Consider the following 19275-nt stretch of genomic DNA (forward strand, 5'->3'; position numbering starts at 1 on the left):
ATATGACAAGAACGCTCAGTACAAGCCCAGGCAGCGCAACTATCACGCCTGGTACACCTATGGCTTCTTTCGGACGGACCCTCAGCCTCCCAAATGGCAGAAAGGGTGGTGGTGGACCGCCTCTTACGGGCACTACCGCGCCGGTACCGCACTGTGGTCAGCATGAGGGGTCCTACCATACTGAGAGAACTGATACAGTCAGTTGAGCTGGCAGGGGCATCTGCAGCCCGCGACACGAGAGATAGAGCGGTGCTGATGCCCCGGAGGTTGAATCCGGCCTGACGACCACGGATGGGCACCTCCCGACAAGGTTACAGAGCAGAGGCCCCCGTGGATGAACCAATGCCCACGGAACCGTGACCAGAGGCTCCCAAAGGCTGGTTGGTCGGTTGTGCGATACATAGACAAGCACCCCCCAGAGCTCCCCAACGGATGATCAAGGTAAACGGACGGTCGGTTACAGCGACTCTGGATTCCGTTAGCGCTATCTCCCTGGTCCAGCCTGGCATAGTGGCTCCTTGTGCAGTTGGGAAATTCACAATCCCGATTACCTGAGTCCATGGGGACACCCGGGAATTTCCCGCCCATCGCGTCACCGTGACCGCCACCCAGGGGTCTTGGCCTCTGGATGTAGGGATTGTGGATGATCTACCCGTAACCGTGCAGCTGGGTCTGGACTGGCCAGGGTTTGATCAACTCCTGGCAACTTTTTTACAGCAAACCGGCCGAGGGGGCCGCCCCCGGAGACACCACCCTCGGAGGACCCAGAGTCCCCGCCAGGCCTGGATGGCCACCGGAAGTGAGCCAGAGGGTGAGTAACGCAATCGTAACGTCTTCTCTGACTGTTTTCCACAGATCACCGGGGGGGGGTCTTTTGGAAAACAACAACGTGAAGATGAACGCTTGTGAAACTGCTGGGACCAGGTACGCATTGTCGAGGATGAGGTAGACTATAGTTCAGCAGACTATTTTCGCTTAATAATTGGTTACTGTCATGGTGTATTGAACAGAAGCTGCTCTTTGTAAATAATTTTGATCTGTTTTAGGAGCGACCAAGGCTTTTCCGCCCCGATGGCCTGCACCCCAGCAGCACTGGAGCAGAAATTCTGTCTGACAACATCTCAAAGTACAAATTTTAACCATAGTCTGCATTCCTCTCACTCAACTGTTACGAATGTTACTGCTTTCAAACGCATAGACTGTGTCTGTCACCCAAATAATACAACCAAATAATAATTTATGTAAAAGTCAGTTAAAAAACCTTATCGTGATTAAACCAAAAGACAATATATTTAATGAGCAAAATCAACGTCTAAAGTTTGGGCTACTTAATATTAGATCACTAATTCCAAAGGCAGTTATTGTAAATGAAATGATCACAGACAACAGTTTTGATATACTGTCATGATTCCGCTTTCATGTCATGTTTATTCTTGTTCGTGCAGCGGAGTCATGGCAAAGCCTAGGGTTTTGTGTGAGAAGGACATGGCATGGCTTAGATAATGGCTGTCATGTGCCTTCTCGTGTCTCGTCTATGGCCCCGCCCCTCTCGTCTCCTCGTTAGCTTCCCTTGAGTGTTTTATTACCCACACCTGCCTATTGTTAATTATCCTTTGTTCGTCTCCCTATTTAATGCCCTTGTATTCTCTGTCCTGTGCTCGTTTGTTCTTGTACCTGTTCTCGTACCTGTATGCTCTTTGGAACTCTATTGAGGATTTGTCCATACGCTGTGTCCCAGCGTTTCTGCTCCAGTACTCTGTTCCTGAGTTTGGATTTAAGATTTTTGTTACAGCTTGTCACTGTCCGTGAGTTTTTCGTTCCTGTTTGGCTGTCTTTGTTATTCCCTGTATTTTACCCCATTGTGGGTTTTTGTATTGTGTTTTATTAAAGTCTTTTGTTACCCCCTACCGCTGCCTGCATTTGGGTTCTTCTCTCACCATACCTTTCGTGACATATACTATGCCTTACTGAAACCTGGCTTCAACCAAATGATTATTTCGGTCTAAATGAGTCTACTCCACCAAGCTACTGTTATATGCATGAGCCACGTCCGGTCGGTCGAGATCCAAACCTCCAAGGTCGAAAACCAAACCTCCAAGTGTGTCTGAAGAATTAGTATCGACCATCACCCAAAAAAGAAGCTACAGTGTTTTTCTACTATAAATCAGGAAGAGCCCCATCTACTAGAAGGTTATACGCTTAATAATGGCGTCTCTTCTCGTCCTGGTGTCTCTCTCAGAGAGAAGACCCACGGAGGAGATGGAAACTCTTTAGGGCAGCACGACCTGGTCACCAGGTTTCCTAAGGGTTGCGAGAAGGCGGAATCTGCCTTGTCTCCGCTCCATACCCTCTTGGAACCCTAATGTGGTCCTGGCGGGCCTCTCTGGGCCCTTCGTCGAGGCCCTTGGAGGTTCCGATTTTCCTCACCTTTAGAGTTAAACAGCCCTCCTGATGGCGCTCGCTCCCTTCAAGAGGGTAGGGGACCTTCAAGCATTCTCCGTGTCCCTGGATTTACTTGAATTTGGCCCAAGCAACTCTCACATTATCCTGAGACCCAGGCCCGGATACGTGCCCGAAGTTCCAACGACTCCCTTTCGGGACCAAGTGGTGAACTTGCAGGCGCTCCCCATTGGGGAGGAAGACCCAACCCCATCCTTGTTGTGTCCAGTACACACACACACTGCGCCTCTACTTGGACCGCATGCAGAGCTTCAGCTCTGACCAGCTCTTTGTCTGTTTGGAGGAAAACAGTAGGGGAAAGCTGCCACGGCGGCATACCAATCACAAGCATACCCCTTGGCAGTGTGGGCTCACTCCACAGGGAGTATAGCCACCTCCTGGGCACTGGCCAGAGGCGCCTCTCTGCAGACATTTATATAGCTGCGGGTTGGGCTACGCCCAACACCTTTGCAAGGTTTTACGATCTCCGGCGGGGCGTATGCCTGCGAAAGCACCTCCCCACCCTCCAGCAGGTAGGGTCAGTGTGCTATCTACATGTAGGGTCAGTGTGCTATCTACCTCTCCTCCTACCCAACCACTTGGTTAAGAATAGGCATCCCATCCACCTCCCTTCTTACCCAATCATATGGCTAAGAACAGGCATTCCATTCATCACTAAGCAAGCACCCCCTTGGGGTCGGATAGGCAGAGCAGCCTTCCCCCTTAGGCCTGGAGAACTTGAGAACTACCACAGATAGCTCTAACCGGACCTAGTGCTACTGGACGTCTGTAACACCCCCTCCGTGGGCTGTTCCGTCTGATGTATCCTCATGAGATGGTTCCTACTCCTGGTAACCCATGAATTCCCCCAGGTGCACCTCCACCTTGCAGTTAACTACTCAGTCCACATGTTCAATGCGATCGCCCCCAAGGGCGAGACCATATCTATATCCACTGTATTCCTCCCCCCAGGTAGGAAGTGGCCTCTGCAGCGCATCCCTAATTAAGGAAGTGGCGCTCACCTGGTGTAAACCCGATCCGGACGGCCTCTCGCCAGTAGAGAGCTAAGGCCTCTGTCCGTGAAAGGTTACCGGTCAGGGCTGTACCCATCTTTCTCCAAGAAAGCACAGGGACCCCCCAACCATCACACTGGAAGGTTACAGTTTCGCGAAAGCCTTATTCTGACACGCCCAGGCTTGTTACCGTCGCTTCGCTAGAGATTGTGACATGATGCAACGTTGTGGCGTCTTCCATAGGAACCCCATCTGTCGGCTCGACACAACATCGAGAGTGTCCCTTATGCCACAACATGTATCGTCCTCTGCTGTAGTCGTGAGAGGCTCTCAGGCTCTTCAGAACAAAAGGTAAATGAATGATGCACGCAGACTTCCTTTTATACCGGATATCCGGGGGTGGAGACCAGCATGCAAATTTACTAGCCAAATTTCATTGAACTCTTCTATAGTAGTCAGAGTTGATAGGTTCTCAAGGGCAAACCCCATCTGTCGGCTCGGCACAACGTCTCGCTCCCTCCATCAGGGAACTGAGGTTAAAGACGTAACCGAGATGTTTTACTGTTGTATACTTCGAGCTTTCAGCCAATTCACCCAGTCTTTTGGAATACATAAAACAGGACCTTAATACAGTACACATTACTATACAGATTGTATCATAAAAAATGTTCTCCACAGTTTACTTACCCTAAACATTTTTTCCACTTTTGCAATGCTCTTCACAAAAATTGTCCCCAGTTGATCACCGACACCAGCCAGAAGAAATCCAAAGAGTGGGATGCCAAATATCGCATAGAGGATACAGAAAATCTTCCCACCCTCTGTGCTTGGAGCAATGTTGCCATACCCTTAGAAAAGACAATAGATTAATGATGTAATTTTTGCTTTTTTCTGTAGACCAAAGACTTAAATATCAAGAATGGGGAGGATAATATTAATGAATGGTTAAGTAAGATAACTCCACAAACAGAAAAGTAATGCTAACCAACTAAATGTATTGTGAAGCAAATTATTTTAGATGCTTTATTTCCTGGCACTTCAAAATAAAATGTGTGATAACACTGTACAATGGACAAAATCCCCAAAAATAAATGCACTTCAAAATTGATAACCAATTCAGTACAACTTTAACACAAAAGTCAAAATTCTGAAAAAGTTCAGAGTTCTTTGGGAACAAAATTGTTCCAATCAAAATTCTCAATAACAGACATACTTTATCAATCATATTTGTCAAGTAATTCAGATCTATTCCGACATGCTTGACATAGTCTTTCATCACATTCAATGTATGCAGTACTTCCGCCCACTCTCCGTACACAAATTTACACCTCTTAAAGAGGCAATACCAATTTATAGCATATCTCACTAAGAAAGCTTGGTAAAGCTTCACAAGTTACCGTTAGGTTTATCAGTGGGCCATAGGTATTGCTTTTTCTATTGATGATGTGTGATACAAATTAGCCACCTTGTAAAATCCTTTAGATTTTTTTGTGAGAATACGCTGTATTTTCTAGTTATGAAATAAAAAAATATATTGCAATGAAAGTCCACCACATAATTATTGACACTTTCGAATGCAAAGCACCACTTTTTTTATCTTGTGTACTTTTAATTTGTAGTGCTTGTGAAGCAAATCATCAGTATTGTTATCTTGCATACTTTGTCAAGCAAACATACTGATCTACAATTTAAACTTCTTAGTGGTGCTTGTAAATGTCTACTGAAAAATCCCATAGATTTAACATTGCAACAAACTTTGACGGATCGTAGCCTCAAGAGAGGATGTTTTAGAAATGTGTATTAACATCCTGGAAAATTACACTACTCAGGGCTTTGTTGCAAAATGTATAGAAAATAAATTATCTTCATAACTGGTTGCCATAGGATTATGGCAATATTTACTTATGGGCTGTGAATAAAGCCTAAGATACAGTAGCATCAGGATAGCTTGGTTGGAACATACTTCAAAATCGGTTGTAAATTGAACCCCTTGGGTATACGAGATGCCCATAGCTTCCCCATAGGGATAGTATGGTGAAGGATTTAGTTTTGAACATGACTACATTTACTGTAGGAATTTTACATTTTATAATATGCATGATATGTTTTTGACAATGTTTGTTGTATTTTAAATATAAATGCATGAGATTTAGAAAAACACAGCCCCTTAGAGAGCTTTCTGCTGCTTGCAAACATTAATTTTTTAATCTGGAAACATCGTATTACCATGCATTTGCTGCTCTGATCCCTCTAACAACATGCTAAACAATGCAGGCTCACTCTTGCTCAAATCCAAGGTAAATTACCAACCCTATCATCTCTTACATGTGTTTTATTGAAGTAAATACATTGTAATCAGCAAAAGCGCATGCGCAGGTTTCGGTACCCTGGTAAGAACCTGAGTTTGCTTGACAGCTTTTAAATTAGCGATTTTTCATGCAAAACCGTTCCGAACTAAACTTGAAACGTGAAATGCACCTAAAAGCCACCTAAAGGGGGGCTCACCCAAAGAGCACCTTAATCCACCCGACACCAGTGTCGGCTGCTGATCTTTTAAAGAGGGGATCTCATTTTCGGCCTAAATCACAATTTCTTTTCCATTTATTTATATGTAAATTCTGCCCTACGTTCCTTTTCAAGAAAATGCTCTGTAACCCATGTCAAGAGACATGGCCAGCAGTACATTTTCTTTTTCACAGCACTTTCAGTCAGCCAGCTAACTTTGTCATACCAGGAGAGCTGAAAAGACCTGTTACTTTTCCCTATCTTTTGCACTAAATCAATCTTAGGCGTTGATCTGCCCTGCTGTTTAATTCTAAGTTTCTCCTCGTAAGGAAGACTTTCTAATGGCTTTGCCAAAATCAGGTCAACAATATTAGCACTGTCTGGCATCGTGTGCAGTTTGCTAGCTGGCTAGTTCAGACTATATGAATTAATGAACAAACAATCTAATATATATATATATATTTAACTCAACGGGAGGAAATGTGAGAATTATGTTAAACTGAAAAAATGAATGTGGTGTGAAATTGTGTGAAATATACGATGAAGGTTGCAGCAGTTTGTCTTTCGACTACACATGCAAAATCCGCGATGGGACTGAGTTGAAAATGGAGACACAGAGTGATACGCGTCATAATCTGAAGACCACGCCCACACCAACCGTCTCTTTGCATTGCGAGAAGCTGCCGCCTCCTTGTCATTTATGATTTATAAAAACAAAAAAATGTCTAAAAGCTGATATGTGACAATGTGTATAGCAAACAAGCTAAAAAAAAACAAGAAATACGTTTTTATAAGCTGTCGACCCCAAAAAACGAGCGTTTTAGGTAGTGGTGGGCATAGATTAATTTTTTTAATCTAGATTAATCTAGATTAATTCCTAGATTAATCTAGATTAATCTAGATTAAAATGGCTCATTTGAATTCTGCCGAAGGCATTCAGAATATGTGTGCTACCCAAATAATGACTAAAAGTAAGTCTTTGAGAATGGGTTTCTCAAGCCAGGTGGCGCATTAGACCAGGGGCTCATCTCCTGTTTCCAAAATGCATCTCAAACTGCTTGAGAAAGCTGTTCTACTATGATAATTGGTGATGAAAATTAAATTATGTTCAATAAGATGAACTTGTGTTTACTTCCGCATTAGCTAAGGGATGATTTGCGTTTAGGTGGTACTTGAGACTGGAAGAGCTCCTAGAGTACATTTACATTTAGTCATTTAGCAGACGCTTTTATCCAAAGCGACTTACAAAGAGTTAGGGAGCAACAAGCGATGTTTCATACAGGAGCCATAATACATTAGATCTCAATACAAAGTTACTGGTTTCAACTAAAGCTAGACAACTACCTGTTGAGAGAAAGTGTTTTTTTTTAAACCAATTCCGTATTGCACAAGGTGAAAAAAACAACCTTAGTCTTGTCGATGTTTCCATTGGGAAGCTTCTTAAAAATGAATATTCCCTGAAGCAAACCCTCCGGCTTGATAGCATGTTAGCACGTCACGTTTGATGCGGTAATTTCACAGTAACGTTATGTTGTGTTCAGACCAAACGCGAATGGCGCCTCAAGCGCGAGTGATTTATGTGTTAATGCAAAGAGCCAATAGACCTACTTGCTGCGCGAATCGCGCAAATGAAGTCCTGGTTATGAGATGATGAGGCTGCGCTAAGGACGCGAATGAAGCCCTGGTTATGAGATGATGATGCGGCTTCTGCTTCGGCGAATGACGCGAATCACGCGAGTTGAAAAATCTCGTTCTCGCCCCGTACAGTGCAGTTAAGCTGGTATACATCCGCGCTAAAATATCAAGGTGAAAGTCATCATAGCTTGCGTAGTATAGACCCAGCTCCCAACCCAACTTTGAGAATAGATTAACGGCGACATTTTTTTTAACGCGCGATAATAGTCTCACTGCGTTAACGCCGTTAACGGCCCACCACTAGTTTTAGGACATAAAAGTGGATTAAAAAGAGATGACAGACCTTCCAATCATCACGCAGATGCTCGGAGTCCGGGCCAGCCCACTCCTACATTCATCCCAGAGACGCTGAGCGTCCGTGGGTTGAGCGTCCTGCTTTAAAACTGTTTAAAGCAGCCCCATTGAAGTCAATGGATGCTGGGCTTCAACAGAGTAATGCACTGTACGCTACGGGAATGAATGAGAAGGAAATCGAGTCAGCCGACCTAAGTAGCTGATTCTGAACGAAATTGTTTTCGTTCGAGATGAACGTGTTTAACGCATTTTTAGTCAATAAAATGTTAACATAATAGTACATATATTTGACCATTCATTTTTTGACAATTATAGGGCCCTTGCAGTCTTAAAGAAATCGCGTCTGCCTGACACTGATACCTGCCCATTGTCCATAGAGATTACAAATAAAATGCATGTGGGCCTAAGCATATTTTGGTTTTTATTTAAGAATAATAAAGAAATGGTTTTCCAAAAGTTACATCTCATGAAGCTCGGTCTAAGTGTAGTGGTTTGGAGATCACCAGGCTGCACCTCCATCACAGGTCTCCTCTCATTTTTGATGAATTATGTAGTGTAGCACATGCAACTGTAAAGGCCCTGTCAGGTTTATTCCCTTGCATACACTAAAATCCTTAATTCCTATCAAATGCCCGAAGGTCAATTGATCCTGTCCTGCCTTTAGCTGCAGATTAACAAATTTGGGTCAAGGACTGGTATCTTCAAATACAGTCCCATCATAAATCTGACTGAAGATTGTTGACTGATGCAGGATCAGGTCATTTTGCTTCAGTGCTGGTTCCGTAAGTGCACGTTAGGTCACACACCATCTCAGCTTCCTTATTTATTCAATTCCTTTTTGCTTAATACTATTACAAATATTAAAATGAATATTACCTGCAAATATAATAGTTTATTTTCAGAAAGCCTCAGAGGCATATGAGGCAGACTATGGCATTAATCAAGACACATAAAATGCTCATTGACATGATATTGGCTGCAGAATCTTTAGTTCCCTTATATAATAATTTGTATTAAGATGGGATCTTAAGAGAATGAAATACCACAAATTTGCCAATAGCAGGACAGACTACATATTTTATAAATGCCCTGCATCATACATACATATGCACCGTGCTTTTATATTATATTTAAAATGAAGGTCCAACAAAGTAATATGGCAAATATCTCATTCACAAGATAAAAGACATCCATCCTGTTCTAAAAAAGGTACAGCGTTAATTACATGTTAAAGTCGCGAAGCTCTTTCTATTAATCCTGTACCTTGCGCAACAAGTTGCTTTTGTATGAATGAAACCTGCTCCCGAGCAGGTTTAAACTAACAGACCTGTTGCGGAGACAGTAACTCCAGATTGAGCGTCAAAGAACCTAATAATCCTCATGCGAGGATCATGCGAAATCGTTATCATTCAAATCGAGTTAGCGAGGCACGGAGAACTGGCCCCAGGACAAGGCATAAGCAAACAACGATCTGACAACAACCACAGAAATCGCAAGTCTGATATAGGGATTCATGATAACTTCATGAGCAGCCACTCTAATTACCTAGTCAGCCCCGGGGTTGTGAGGCAATACTGACAAGCAATCAACGCACTCACAGAAACACACAGACACACAGAATGACACACAGACCCATGAACCATGACACTACGTATATGGCACTGTTACTTTAAGTACAATTGTGTATGCTGAAACAGCACAGTGACCAAGGCCAACTATAGATTAGAGTTAAAGCCACAGTTAAAGATGATAGAGGGGAACCGGGGTCAATTGTGGCATACCTGAGAATGACAGTGTTGCCAACTACTTTCAATGGAAAGTAATTTTCTAATTGAAAGTAGCTATTTTCAATGGAAAGTATTATCTGCTTATTTAGCAGATTTATTGACTGAACATCGGCCTCCTTGGCCCTCCGGTCGTCAAACCAAAGATTATTATGCATCCCAAAGTCAAAGCTAAAATGCAGGGGTGACTGAGGATTCTCATTTGCTGCCCCTAGATTGTGGAATGCTCTGTCCCTCTGCATCAGATCTGCATCTTTAATATCTGTTTTTAAATCAATGATGAAACATACCTTTTTGATTTGGCGTTTTGTCAATGAGAACTTTCTACTATATTGTTTCTTTTAGCACTTGCTTTGTACTTTTTTATTGATTTTTTTTATTTTGCAGCACTTTGGTGAAACCCATGGTTGTGTTAAATAGTGCTATATAAATAAAAGTGAACTTGACATTAAAGACTGCCCGAAAAGTCGCAAAATGTTGCCAGATGACATTGTTCACTAATTTGTATATCAGTGCCATCATCATGTAGTATCTCACAAGCTAAGTTCTTCAGGTCTGCTTCATGTCTCGACTCTCTAAGCTGTAGTATACAGTATTATATTAAAACAATACACCCAACTGCACAATAAATAGGTTCTCAATGACTTATTTTTCAGTTTCAGTTGGCAGATAACAAAAACGATGTAATAGTGAGTGAACTCAACCACTTAAAACTACACACCAGCAGTCACTTTCGTTGAACAGCTAGATTCCGTCTGTGTTCATATTAATGCACACATACAGTGGTCACGTAATAAATCATAAATACTCAAACAAGGTCAATAAGTGATAAGTTCTTGGAAACACTGTTTGTACATGTGTATCTCATTCACGCTTCAGTGCAGTCTGAACTGAATGTGCTGCTTCTCCCTGCTGCTCACTGAACAAGTGTAGACATAGAGAGGTCGGTAGAAGTGAAGCAGAATGTTTCCCTACGTCGCCAATGCATATTCAGCAAGTAGTTGTCACTTGTTGCTTTTTGAAAAATAAATCGCTAAAGGGGTCTTAAAAGTCGGCAAGTTAGCAACACTGCAGAAGGATTGGCTAATAAAATAATGCTATAACATAATTGGTGGAACATGAGGTATACCTCTTGCGAGTTTTGATTAAACGTTGGAGTCAGATCAGCAAAAACATATCGGAGATGTCTGCTGTCAGACGTCATATATATCTGTAAGTTGTTTATGATTTAGAATTGATGTAAAGCTGCTCTTTCTAAGAAGTTTGGCAGATGTTTTTAAGGAGCAGATATCCAGATCTTTAGCAAACGTATTACAGACGTTCAGATGTTGCCGAGACGTATTGCAGATGAGCAAACTATGTATTGCAGATGTCTTGCAGATGTAAATGCAGACATCAAATAGACATAAGCCAGATGGATTGTGCTATCTGGGACAAGGGGGAGACTCATTTTACTAAGGAAACTAATCAGTATTTCAGGATCATTATAAAACTATCAGGCCACACCATAGCCACGATTTAGCACATCCTAGCAACCGATGCAATACAGTGCCATAATAAAAGGCCCAAATTTATTTCTTTGCAGCACCATGTCATAGAGACAAGGGTGTGGGATTAATTCACTCAGGGAACCAAACAGTCTCCCAGGATCTACATGTGTCACGGTTCATGGATCCGTGTGTTCATTCCTGCTTGTTTGCCTTATGTTCTGTGTACTGATTAGTGTTCCCTTGGCAGCCTGGGTGCTAATTAGCAATCAGCTTGGCGGCACCTGTAGTGCATTGCCGGCTGCCTATATCTGCCCTGCTATCCCTAAACTCCTTGTCAGATCGTTGTGACTCTTGCTCTGTGTTCACCCTTAGTCTCTTGTCGGATCTGTCCAGGAGTAGTGGATATTATCTTTCTTGCTGAGGACTACCAGTGGAGATTATCATTCTTGCTGAGGACTACCAGTAGCCGTTGGGTTCTTCGGGACGGTTGGACTAGATCTGTATATGATCGGAGATCAGCATCTAGACACTACTCACTTTGGTTTCCTCCTATTATTGTCCTGTCTTTGCTCTCATTATAGCATTAAATCTGTTTACACTTGCGATTGGATCTTGTGTTCTCTCGGCCGTGACAGAACGATCTGACCTGCATGGATCCAGCAATCTCTATGACAGAGATCAGAGACTTTTTTACCAACAGTAACGCTCGCATGACACAGCAGGATGAACAAATCTTGGCCACAGGACATGCTGTTCAGGCCTTAGCATCACAGGTTTCAGAGTTGACCGCTCAGCTTCAACAGGTTAGGACGGAGTCTGCTCAACAGCCTGCGGCGCACCACCCTCTTGCGGCTTCATACCCTCAAATCTCCAGCCGGAATGTCGAGCCCCGTCTACCGTCTCCTACCTGTTACTCTGGTGAGCCCCGATTATGTCGCTCATTTCTGACTACCTGTTCTCTTCACATTACTCTACAGCCATCATCGTTTCCTACTGAAGCAGCCAAGGTGGCTTTCGTGATTTCACTGCTATCGGGACGAGCAGCTCTGTGGGGAACTACTGTTTGGGAACAGCAACACCAATGCTGTTCCTCATTTCAGTCTTTTTCGGACGAGATCAAGAAGGTGTTTGACCGGGCTGCATCTGGTAGGGAGGCGGCACGGGAATTGGCTGAGCTCCGCCAGGGCAAGAGATCTGTGACTGATTACTCCATCGAATTCCGAACGCTGGCGGCCGAGTGTAAGTGGAATGTGGAGGCTCAATGGGATATGTTTAGACATGGACTGGCAGATCGCATTCTCGATGAGATCTACACTCTCGAGCTGCCCACCTCCCTCGATGGATTGATTGACCTGGCTATCAAGGTGGACACTAGGCTACGACGTCGCGATCAACAACCTTTTCTGAGGACTGGGGTCGATGCTGAGAATCTACCGTTCATTGGAGCGTATAATACCACCGAACAGGGTTTTGATCCGGAGCCTATGCAGGTGGGCAGAGCTCGTCTCACAAGGGAGGAGAAGGAGAGGCGCAGAGCTCGTGGACTTTGCCTGTATTGTGGTACTGCGGGTCACATCGCGGCAGGGTGTCCAGTAAAATCCGAAGCCCGTCGGTAGGAAGGAGGTTACTGACGGGCGGAGTCGCTTTTGAAAAGTCCTCCTCTACAACTACTCATCTCCCGGTGCAGTTACAGGCCGGCGGCACCACTTTTTCATGCAAGGCTTTGATCGACTCAGGAGCAGAGAGTAACTTTTTGGACCGCAAGATTGCGTTGAGGCTAGGGGTTCCGTTGGTTCCTCTCAAGCCTTCCATTGCAGTCAGTGCCCTCTGCGGTCAACCCCTCCCACCCGTCACCCATGCCACGGAACCGGTGAGTCTCATTACATCGGGGAACCACTCTGAGAACATCTCTTTTTTTTTGACTGACTCTCCTTTGTCCCCGGTGGTTTTGGGTCACCCCTGGCTTTCATGCCACAACCCTAGCATTAACTGGTGCCAGAACACGGTCTCCTCCTGGAGCGATTATTGTCATGTTTCTTGTTTATTGTCTGCCCGTTATCCTGTTTCTCGTTCTATGTTGCAGGATGAGCATGCGGATCTATTAAACGTGCCCGTTATGTATCTTGACCTGAAGGGAGTGTTCAGTAAGTCCCGGGCAGCTTCTCTTCCTCCTCATCGTCCCTATGACTGTGCAATAGATTTAGTGTCAGGTACATCTCCGCCTAAGGGCAGGTTATACTCGCTTTCTACTTCAGAAAGGGAGGCCATGGAGAAATACATTTCTGATTCTCTGGCAGCCAAGATCATTCGCCCTTCCTCGTCTCCGGCAGGTGCAGGGTTTTTCTTTGTGGAAAAGAAGGATGGTTCCTTGCGTCCCTGTATCGATTATCGAGGGTTGAACAGCATAACGATAAAGAATTCATATCCTTTGCCGTTGATGTCGTCGGCCTTCGAGAATCTGCAGGGTTCTTCTATTTTTGCAAAGTTGGACCTTCGCAATGCCTATCATTTGGTCCGCATGAGGGAGGGGGATGAATGGAAAACTGCATTTAATACCCCCAGGGGGCATTTTGAATATTTGGTCATGCCGTTTGGGTTGTCCAATGCCCCCGCGAGTTTCCAGGCGATGGTTAATGATGTGCTGAGGGACATGGTGGATCGTTTCATTTATGTCTACCTCGACGACATTTTGATTTTTTCTCAGTCGTTACAGGAACACACTCAGCACGTCAGACTAGTGCTTCAGAGGCTGTTAGAGAATGGGCTTTTTGTCAAGGCGGAGAAATGCGTTTTTCATGCACAGTCTGTTCCTTTCTTAGGGTACATTGTGTCGTCCGAGGGAGTACGCATGGATCCCGACAAGGTTAAGGCTGTGGTTAATTGGCAAACTCCTGATTCCCGCAAGGCCCTGCAGAGGTTTCTTGGGTTTGCCAATTTCTACCGGCGTTTTATTCGCAATTACAGCCAGCTAGCCGCCCCTCTGACTGCTTTAACCTCAACCAAAACGACGTTCAGGTGGTGTAGCGCGGCTGAGACTGAGTTTTCCAAACTCAAGAGTTGCTTCGTTTCAGCTCCTATTCTCATTGCCCCTGATTCCTCTCGTCAGTTTGTGGTTGAGGTCGACGCGTCAGAGGTGGGGGTTGGTGCGGTTCTGTCACAGCGTTCTTCCGCGGACGGCAAGGTTCACCCTTGCGAGTATTTTTCTCATCGTTTATCCCCTGCCGAGAGTAATTACGACATTGGTAATAGAGAGTTGCTGGCAGTCAAGCTTGCCTTGGAAGAATGCCGTCATTGGTTGGAGGGTGCGGGGAAACCTTTTATCGTCTGGACCGACCATAAGAATCTTGAATACATCAGTTCTGCCAAAAGGTTAAACTCTAGGCAGGCTCGGTGGGCATTATTTTTCGGTCGTTTCCGTTTTTCTATTTCCTACCGTCCAGGTTCCAAGAACGTTAAACCTGACTCTTTGTCCCGTATTTTTGACCAATCTGAACGCCCGCTGTCTCCCGAACCTATCGTGCCTCAGAAGATCGTGCTCTCTACGATGATTTGGGAGATCGAATCGAAGGTTCTAGCCGCCTTAAAAGGGGTAATGCCTCCGCCTGGTTGCCCACCGGGTCGTTTGTTTGTGCCAGAGGATTTAAGGTCCGATGTCATTCGTTGGGGTCATTCTTCCAAGATAGCTTGTCATCCAGGGATTAGTCGATCCATTTTTCTTATTAAACAACGGTTCTGGTGGCACTCTATGGCCCGTGACATACGAAGTTTTGTTTTGGCCTGCTCGGTTTGTGCCGTTTCTAAGACTTCCAATAGACCTCCTGCTGGACTCCTTCAACCGCTGTCAGTTCCATCGAGACCCTGGTCCCATATATCGCTAGATTTCGTTTCGGGACTCCCACTCTCCAAGGGCAACACGGTGGTTTTGACCGTGGTGGACCGGTTCTCGAAGGCAACTCATTTTGTTCCTCTGCCCAAATTGCCTTCTGCCAGAGAGACAGCGGTTGCTGTCATCGACCACGTTTTCCGCATTCATGGCCTCCCGGTGGACGTGGTCTCTGACAGGGGGCCTCAGTTTATCTCCAAATTTTGGAAAGAATTTTGTCATTTGTTGGGGGATACGGTTAGTCTTTCTTCCGGGTACCACCCCCAGAGTAACGGTCAGACGGAGAGGGCTAACCAAGATCTTGAGCGCATGTTGCGGTGTTTGGTATCCCAGAACCCATCCTCATTGAGTCAGCAACTGTCGGTTGTGGAGTACGCGCACAATTCGTTACCAGTGTCGTCTACGGGCCTATCTCCATTTAAGGCTAGTTTAGGTTACCAGCCACCTGTTTTTCAGAGTTTGGAATCCGAAGTCGCGGTCCCTTCTGCCCACGCCTTTGTCCAGAGGTGCGTCCGCACCTTGAGCAAGGCTAGAAGGGCTATCCTCCAGGTGAGGTCACGCACCAAGGCCCAAGCCGATCGCCACCGGTCTAAGCCTCCCATCTACGTCGTTGGTCAAAGAGTGTGGCTTTCATCCAAGAATATTCCTCTCCGTACCGTTTCTAATAAGCTTGCTCCCAAATTCATTGGCCCATTTACTGTCACCAAAAAGATTAGTCCGGTGGCAGTCCGCCTCAAACTTCCTCCTGCGTACATGAGAATTCATCCCGTATTTCATGTTTCCAAATTAAAACCTGTTTTTTTTGCTACCATTAATCCGCCTACCCCAGTTCCCCCACCGCCGCGACTCGTAGATGGGGAACCGGTTTATTCGGTAAAACGTATTCTGGACTCTAGGCGGAGGGGACGCGGATTTCAATACTTGGTGGACTGGGAGGGTTACGGTCCTGAGGAGAGGAGTTGGGTTCCTGCCAGGGACATATTGGATCATTCACTTATTGATGATGACAATCAACAGGTAAGTTCCCCGGGAAGCGCCAAGCGGCGTTCCTAGGGGAAGGGGTACTGTCACGGTTCATGGATCCGTGTGTTCATTCCTGCTTGTTTGCCTTATGTTCTGTGTACTGATTAGTGTTCCCTTGGCAGCCTGGGTGCTAATTAGCAATCAGCTTGGCGGCACCTGTAGTGCATTGCCGGCTGCCTATATCTGCCCTGCTATCCCTAAACTCCTTGTCAGATCGTTGTGACTCTTGCTCTGTGTTCACCCTTAGTCTCTTGTCGGATCTGTCCAGGAGTAGTGGATATTATCTTTCTTGCTGAGGACTACCAGTGGAGATTATCATTCTTGCTGAGGACTACCAGTAGCCGTTGGGTTCTTCGGGACGGTTGGACTAGATCTGTATATGATCGGAGATCAGCATCTAGACACTACTCACTTTGGTTTCCTCCTATTATTGTCCTGTCTTTGCTCTCATTATAGCATTAAATCTGTTTACACTTGCGATTGGATCTTGTGTTCTCTCGGCCGTGACAACATGAAGCTATCAAGCCACGCCCTCGCAACCATTTAGAGCACTGTAGCAGCCTAAAACCTTAAGGATATCTTAATGAATGTCACATGGGCATTGGGGTTGCCTTATATCAGTCGTCACCAATTCTGCTCCTTGAGATCTACCATCCTGAAGATTTCAGCTCCAACCTCAATCCAACACACCTGGCTCATCTAACCAAGGTGTTCAGGGTTGCTTGATCATTACAGACAGGTGTGCTGAAGGAGGGTGGGAGCTGCATATCCAGGAGCAGGGTTGTGCCAAGCAGCCTTTGGAGGGTCATCTTTAGCAGCTGCCAAGCCACACACCATCAACGATAAACAGAACCCTAGCAACCGTTTAACAAGACTCAAAAAAATATTTTGTAACATCTTCCAGAAGCTACAAAAATAATAAAAATTGACATCTGTTGTGTGAAACAACTTGTTCAGGGCAGTATCTAATTAAAATCAAACCTTACATTTGCAATTTCCAGATTGTGCTGTGGGTATGTAAACTTTTAACAGCAACTGTATATCTCTGCATCAGAACAATTTAGGGATATGGAGGTGGGCAATCTTGAGCACTTTAGCAACTGCCCATTGCAAACTTTCATTGAAAAACTATGAGGGGAATATCACTGGATCCGCATTGTAGAGACAAGAACTACTTAATCAGACTGACAAGAAGTCTCTAGATATTACAACTATTGGCAACTGTCTATCCACTCCGTAGCAACCATTTAAAGAATCGGAGCAACAAATTCCATAGACTCTTTCAAAAGGGATATCTTCGGATACATGTGTCGTAGAAACATATGGGTGTGCTCATTTTACTCATGGCTTGGAGTATCATCACTGTCAGCTGCCAAGCCACACCCTAGCAACCAAACAGAATACCTTTATGTGCTCATGTGCTTTAAATCACGTTTTTAGATCTGCTTTTCAAAAACTCATTATCAGAATTGTCCACAAAAAATAACGTTCCACGAGAGGATTTCACCGCTTTCATGGAGTGGGTCCTTGTGAACTATGATTCTTCGCTTACCCCAGAGGACAGCCCCACACCCGACTCAGAGACCAGCCAGCCATAACCCTGCTATATGAGTCCCTGCCTCTCTCTTGTTCCTCGCCCTCCTCCAGGGTCCCGTTCTTCCTCCTCGGTGTAAAATCCAACTGAGAAGACGGATAATGTTTGTTGCATCAAAAATGAATAACTAGTGGTGTGAACTTAGCTCTGATAAACATCAACATAGTGCAGGTATTATACATTTTTACACTAAAACTTATGGGTGTAACGGCTTATCATGACATATTACATTGTGGTTAAAAATTTAACAACAACTACAATACTATAGGTAACACTTTAGATTAAGACCCGCAAAGAACTGCGTAAGAAAACTGAATTTACAGTGTCAATTTTGGAAATACATTTTTGGAAAGTATAGGGGATTAATATGTTATGTTATGTAATAAAGGGGTATCAACCAGATATATAGCCTGAAAAGAAATTACAGTGTTCCTACATGTAGGTATAAGGAAACAATATTTTAAGTAAGGGTAATAAAGGGTAAGCAACCAGATATAAGTGGGGACTGTTTTTGATCCACGAAGTTACAGGTTAAGAACAATAAATATACACACAATATGATATCCTTGACTTTTAAACCTTTATTTAAAAACAACCCGCAATGTACAGCATAATTAACTTATTGTAACAATAATGTACGTCTACAGTAGCCTACATATCAGTAGGTAAAGACGAACAATATGCAAAGTTTGGGGAATAAAGGGGTAAGGGTCAGGAAATAAAAAAATACATATTTATTCTGTAAGCACTTAAAAACTAAGGGGTAACTTTAGTGGAGTAGGCAGGGCGAGACCGTGGTTCGAGACCGGTGAGTAATTGTTAACGAGCGCCAGCTGTGCGCGCACCGGCCTCTAATCGAATTCACCGGCCTCATTTGAAAAGCTTGCGTTGAACATAACAGTTCCAAACAAAAGTAAAAATTCATTGCTCTCTCTTACACATCGGTTACTGTGTATAGACCCCCTGGGCCTTACACTAATTTTCTGATAGAGTTTGCAGACTTCTTATCGGATCTATTGGTTAACGTTGATAAAGTACTGATTGTTGGAGATTTTAATATCCACGTAGATATTGCTAACGATCCATTAGCTGTGGAGTTGAAAGAACTACTTGACTCTTGTGGTGTAACACAATACATCAATAGACCTACTCATCGCCTTAATCATACCCTAGACTTGATTACATCTCACGGAGCCTATCTAACCAATATCGATGTTATACCTCAAAGCGACGATGTTTCCGATCACCATCTTATAACATGTACACTGCGCACTGCAGAAATCTGTTGTATATCTCGTTATCGACAGGGTAGAACAATCACCTCAACTACTAAAGATAGTTTCGTAAAGAACTTGCCAGAACTGACTCCTCTAATAACCTTTCCAACTAATATGGAATCGCTCGATGACATGACCAGCAACATGGGCACCATTTTCTCTAATACATTAGAAGCGGTCGCACCTATGAAGTCAAAAAGTATTAATGGAAAGATCATAGCACCATGGTATAATAACACCACTCACGCCATAAGAAGAGAAACACGTAAACTGGAGCG

General features: G+C 44.3%; 1 protein-coding gene across 1 annotated transcript in view; it reads right to left on the bottom strand.

Annotated features, from left to right (window-relative positions):
* The window catches only part of kcnk10a (potassium channel, subfamily K, member 10a), a 97124-nt gene that overhangs the window by 22566 nt on the left and 55283 nt on the right, over positions 1–19275 (bottom strand). The window contains exon 4 of the mRNA XM_056765225.1: positions 4140–4300. Coding sequence (XP_056621203.1) covers positions 4140–4300 — 161 coding nt within the window. The remainder of the gene's footprint in view (positions 1–4139; positions 4301–19275) is intronic.

Source organism: Triplophysa dalaica, chromosome 13 (assembly GCF_015846415.1).
Source record: "Triplophysa dalaica isolate WHDGS20190420 chromosome 13, ASM1584641v1, whole genome shotgun sequence".
NCBI classification, from domain to species: domain Eukaryota; kingdom Metazoa; phylum Chordata; class Actinopteri; order Cypriniformes; family Nemacheilidae; genus Triplophysa; species Triplophysa dalaica.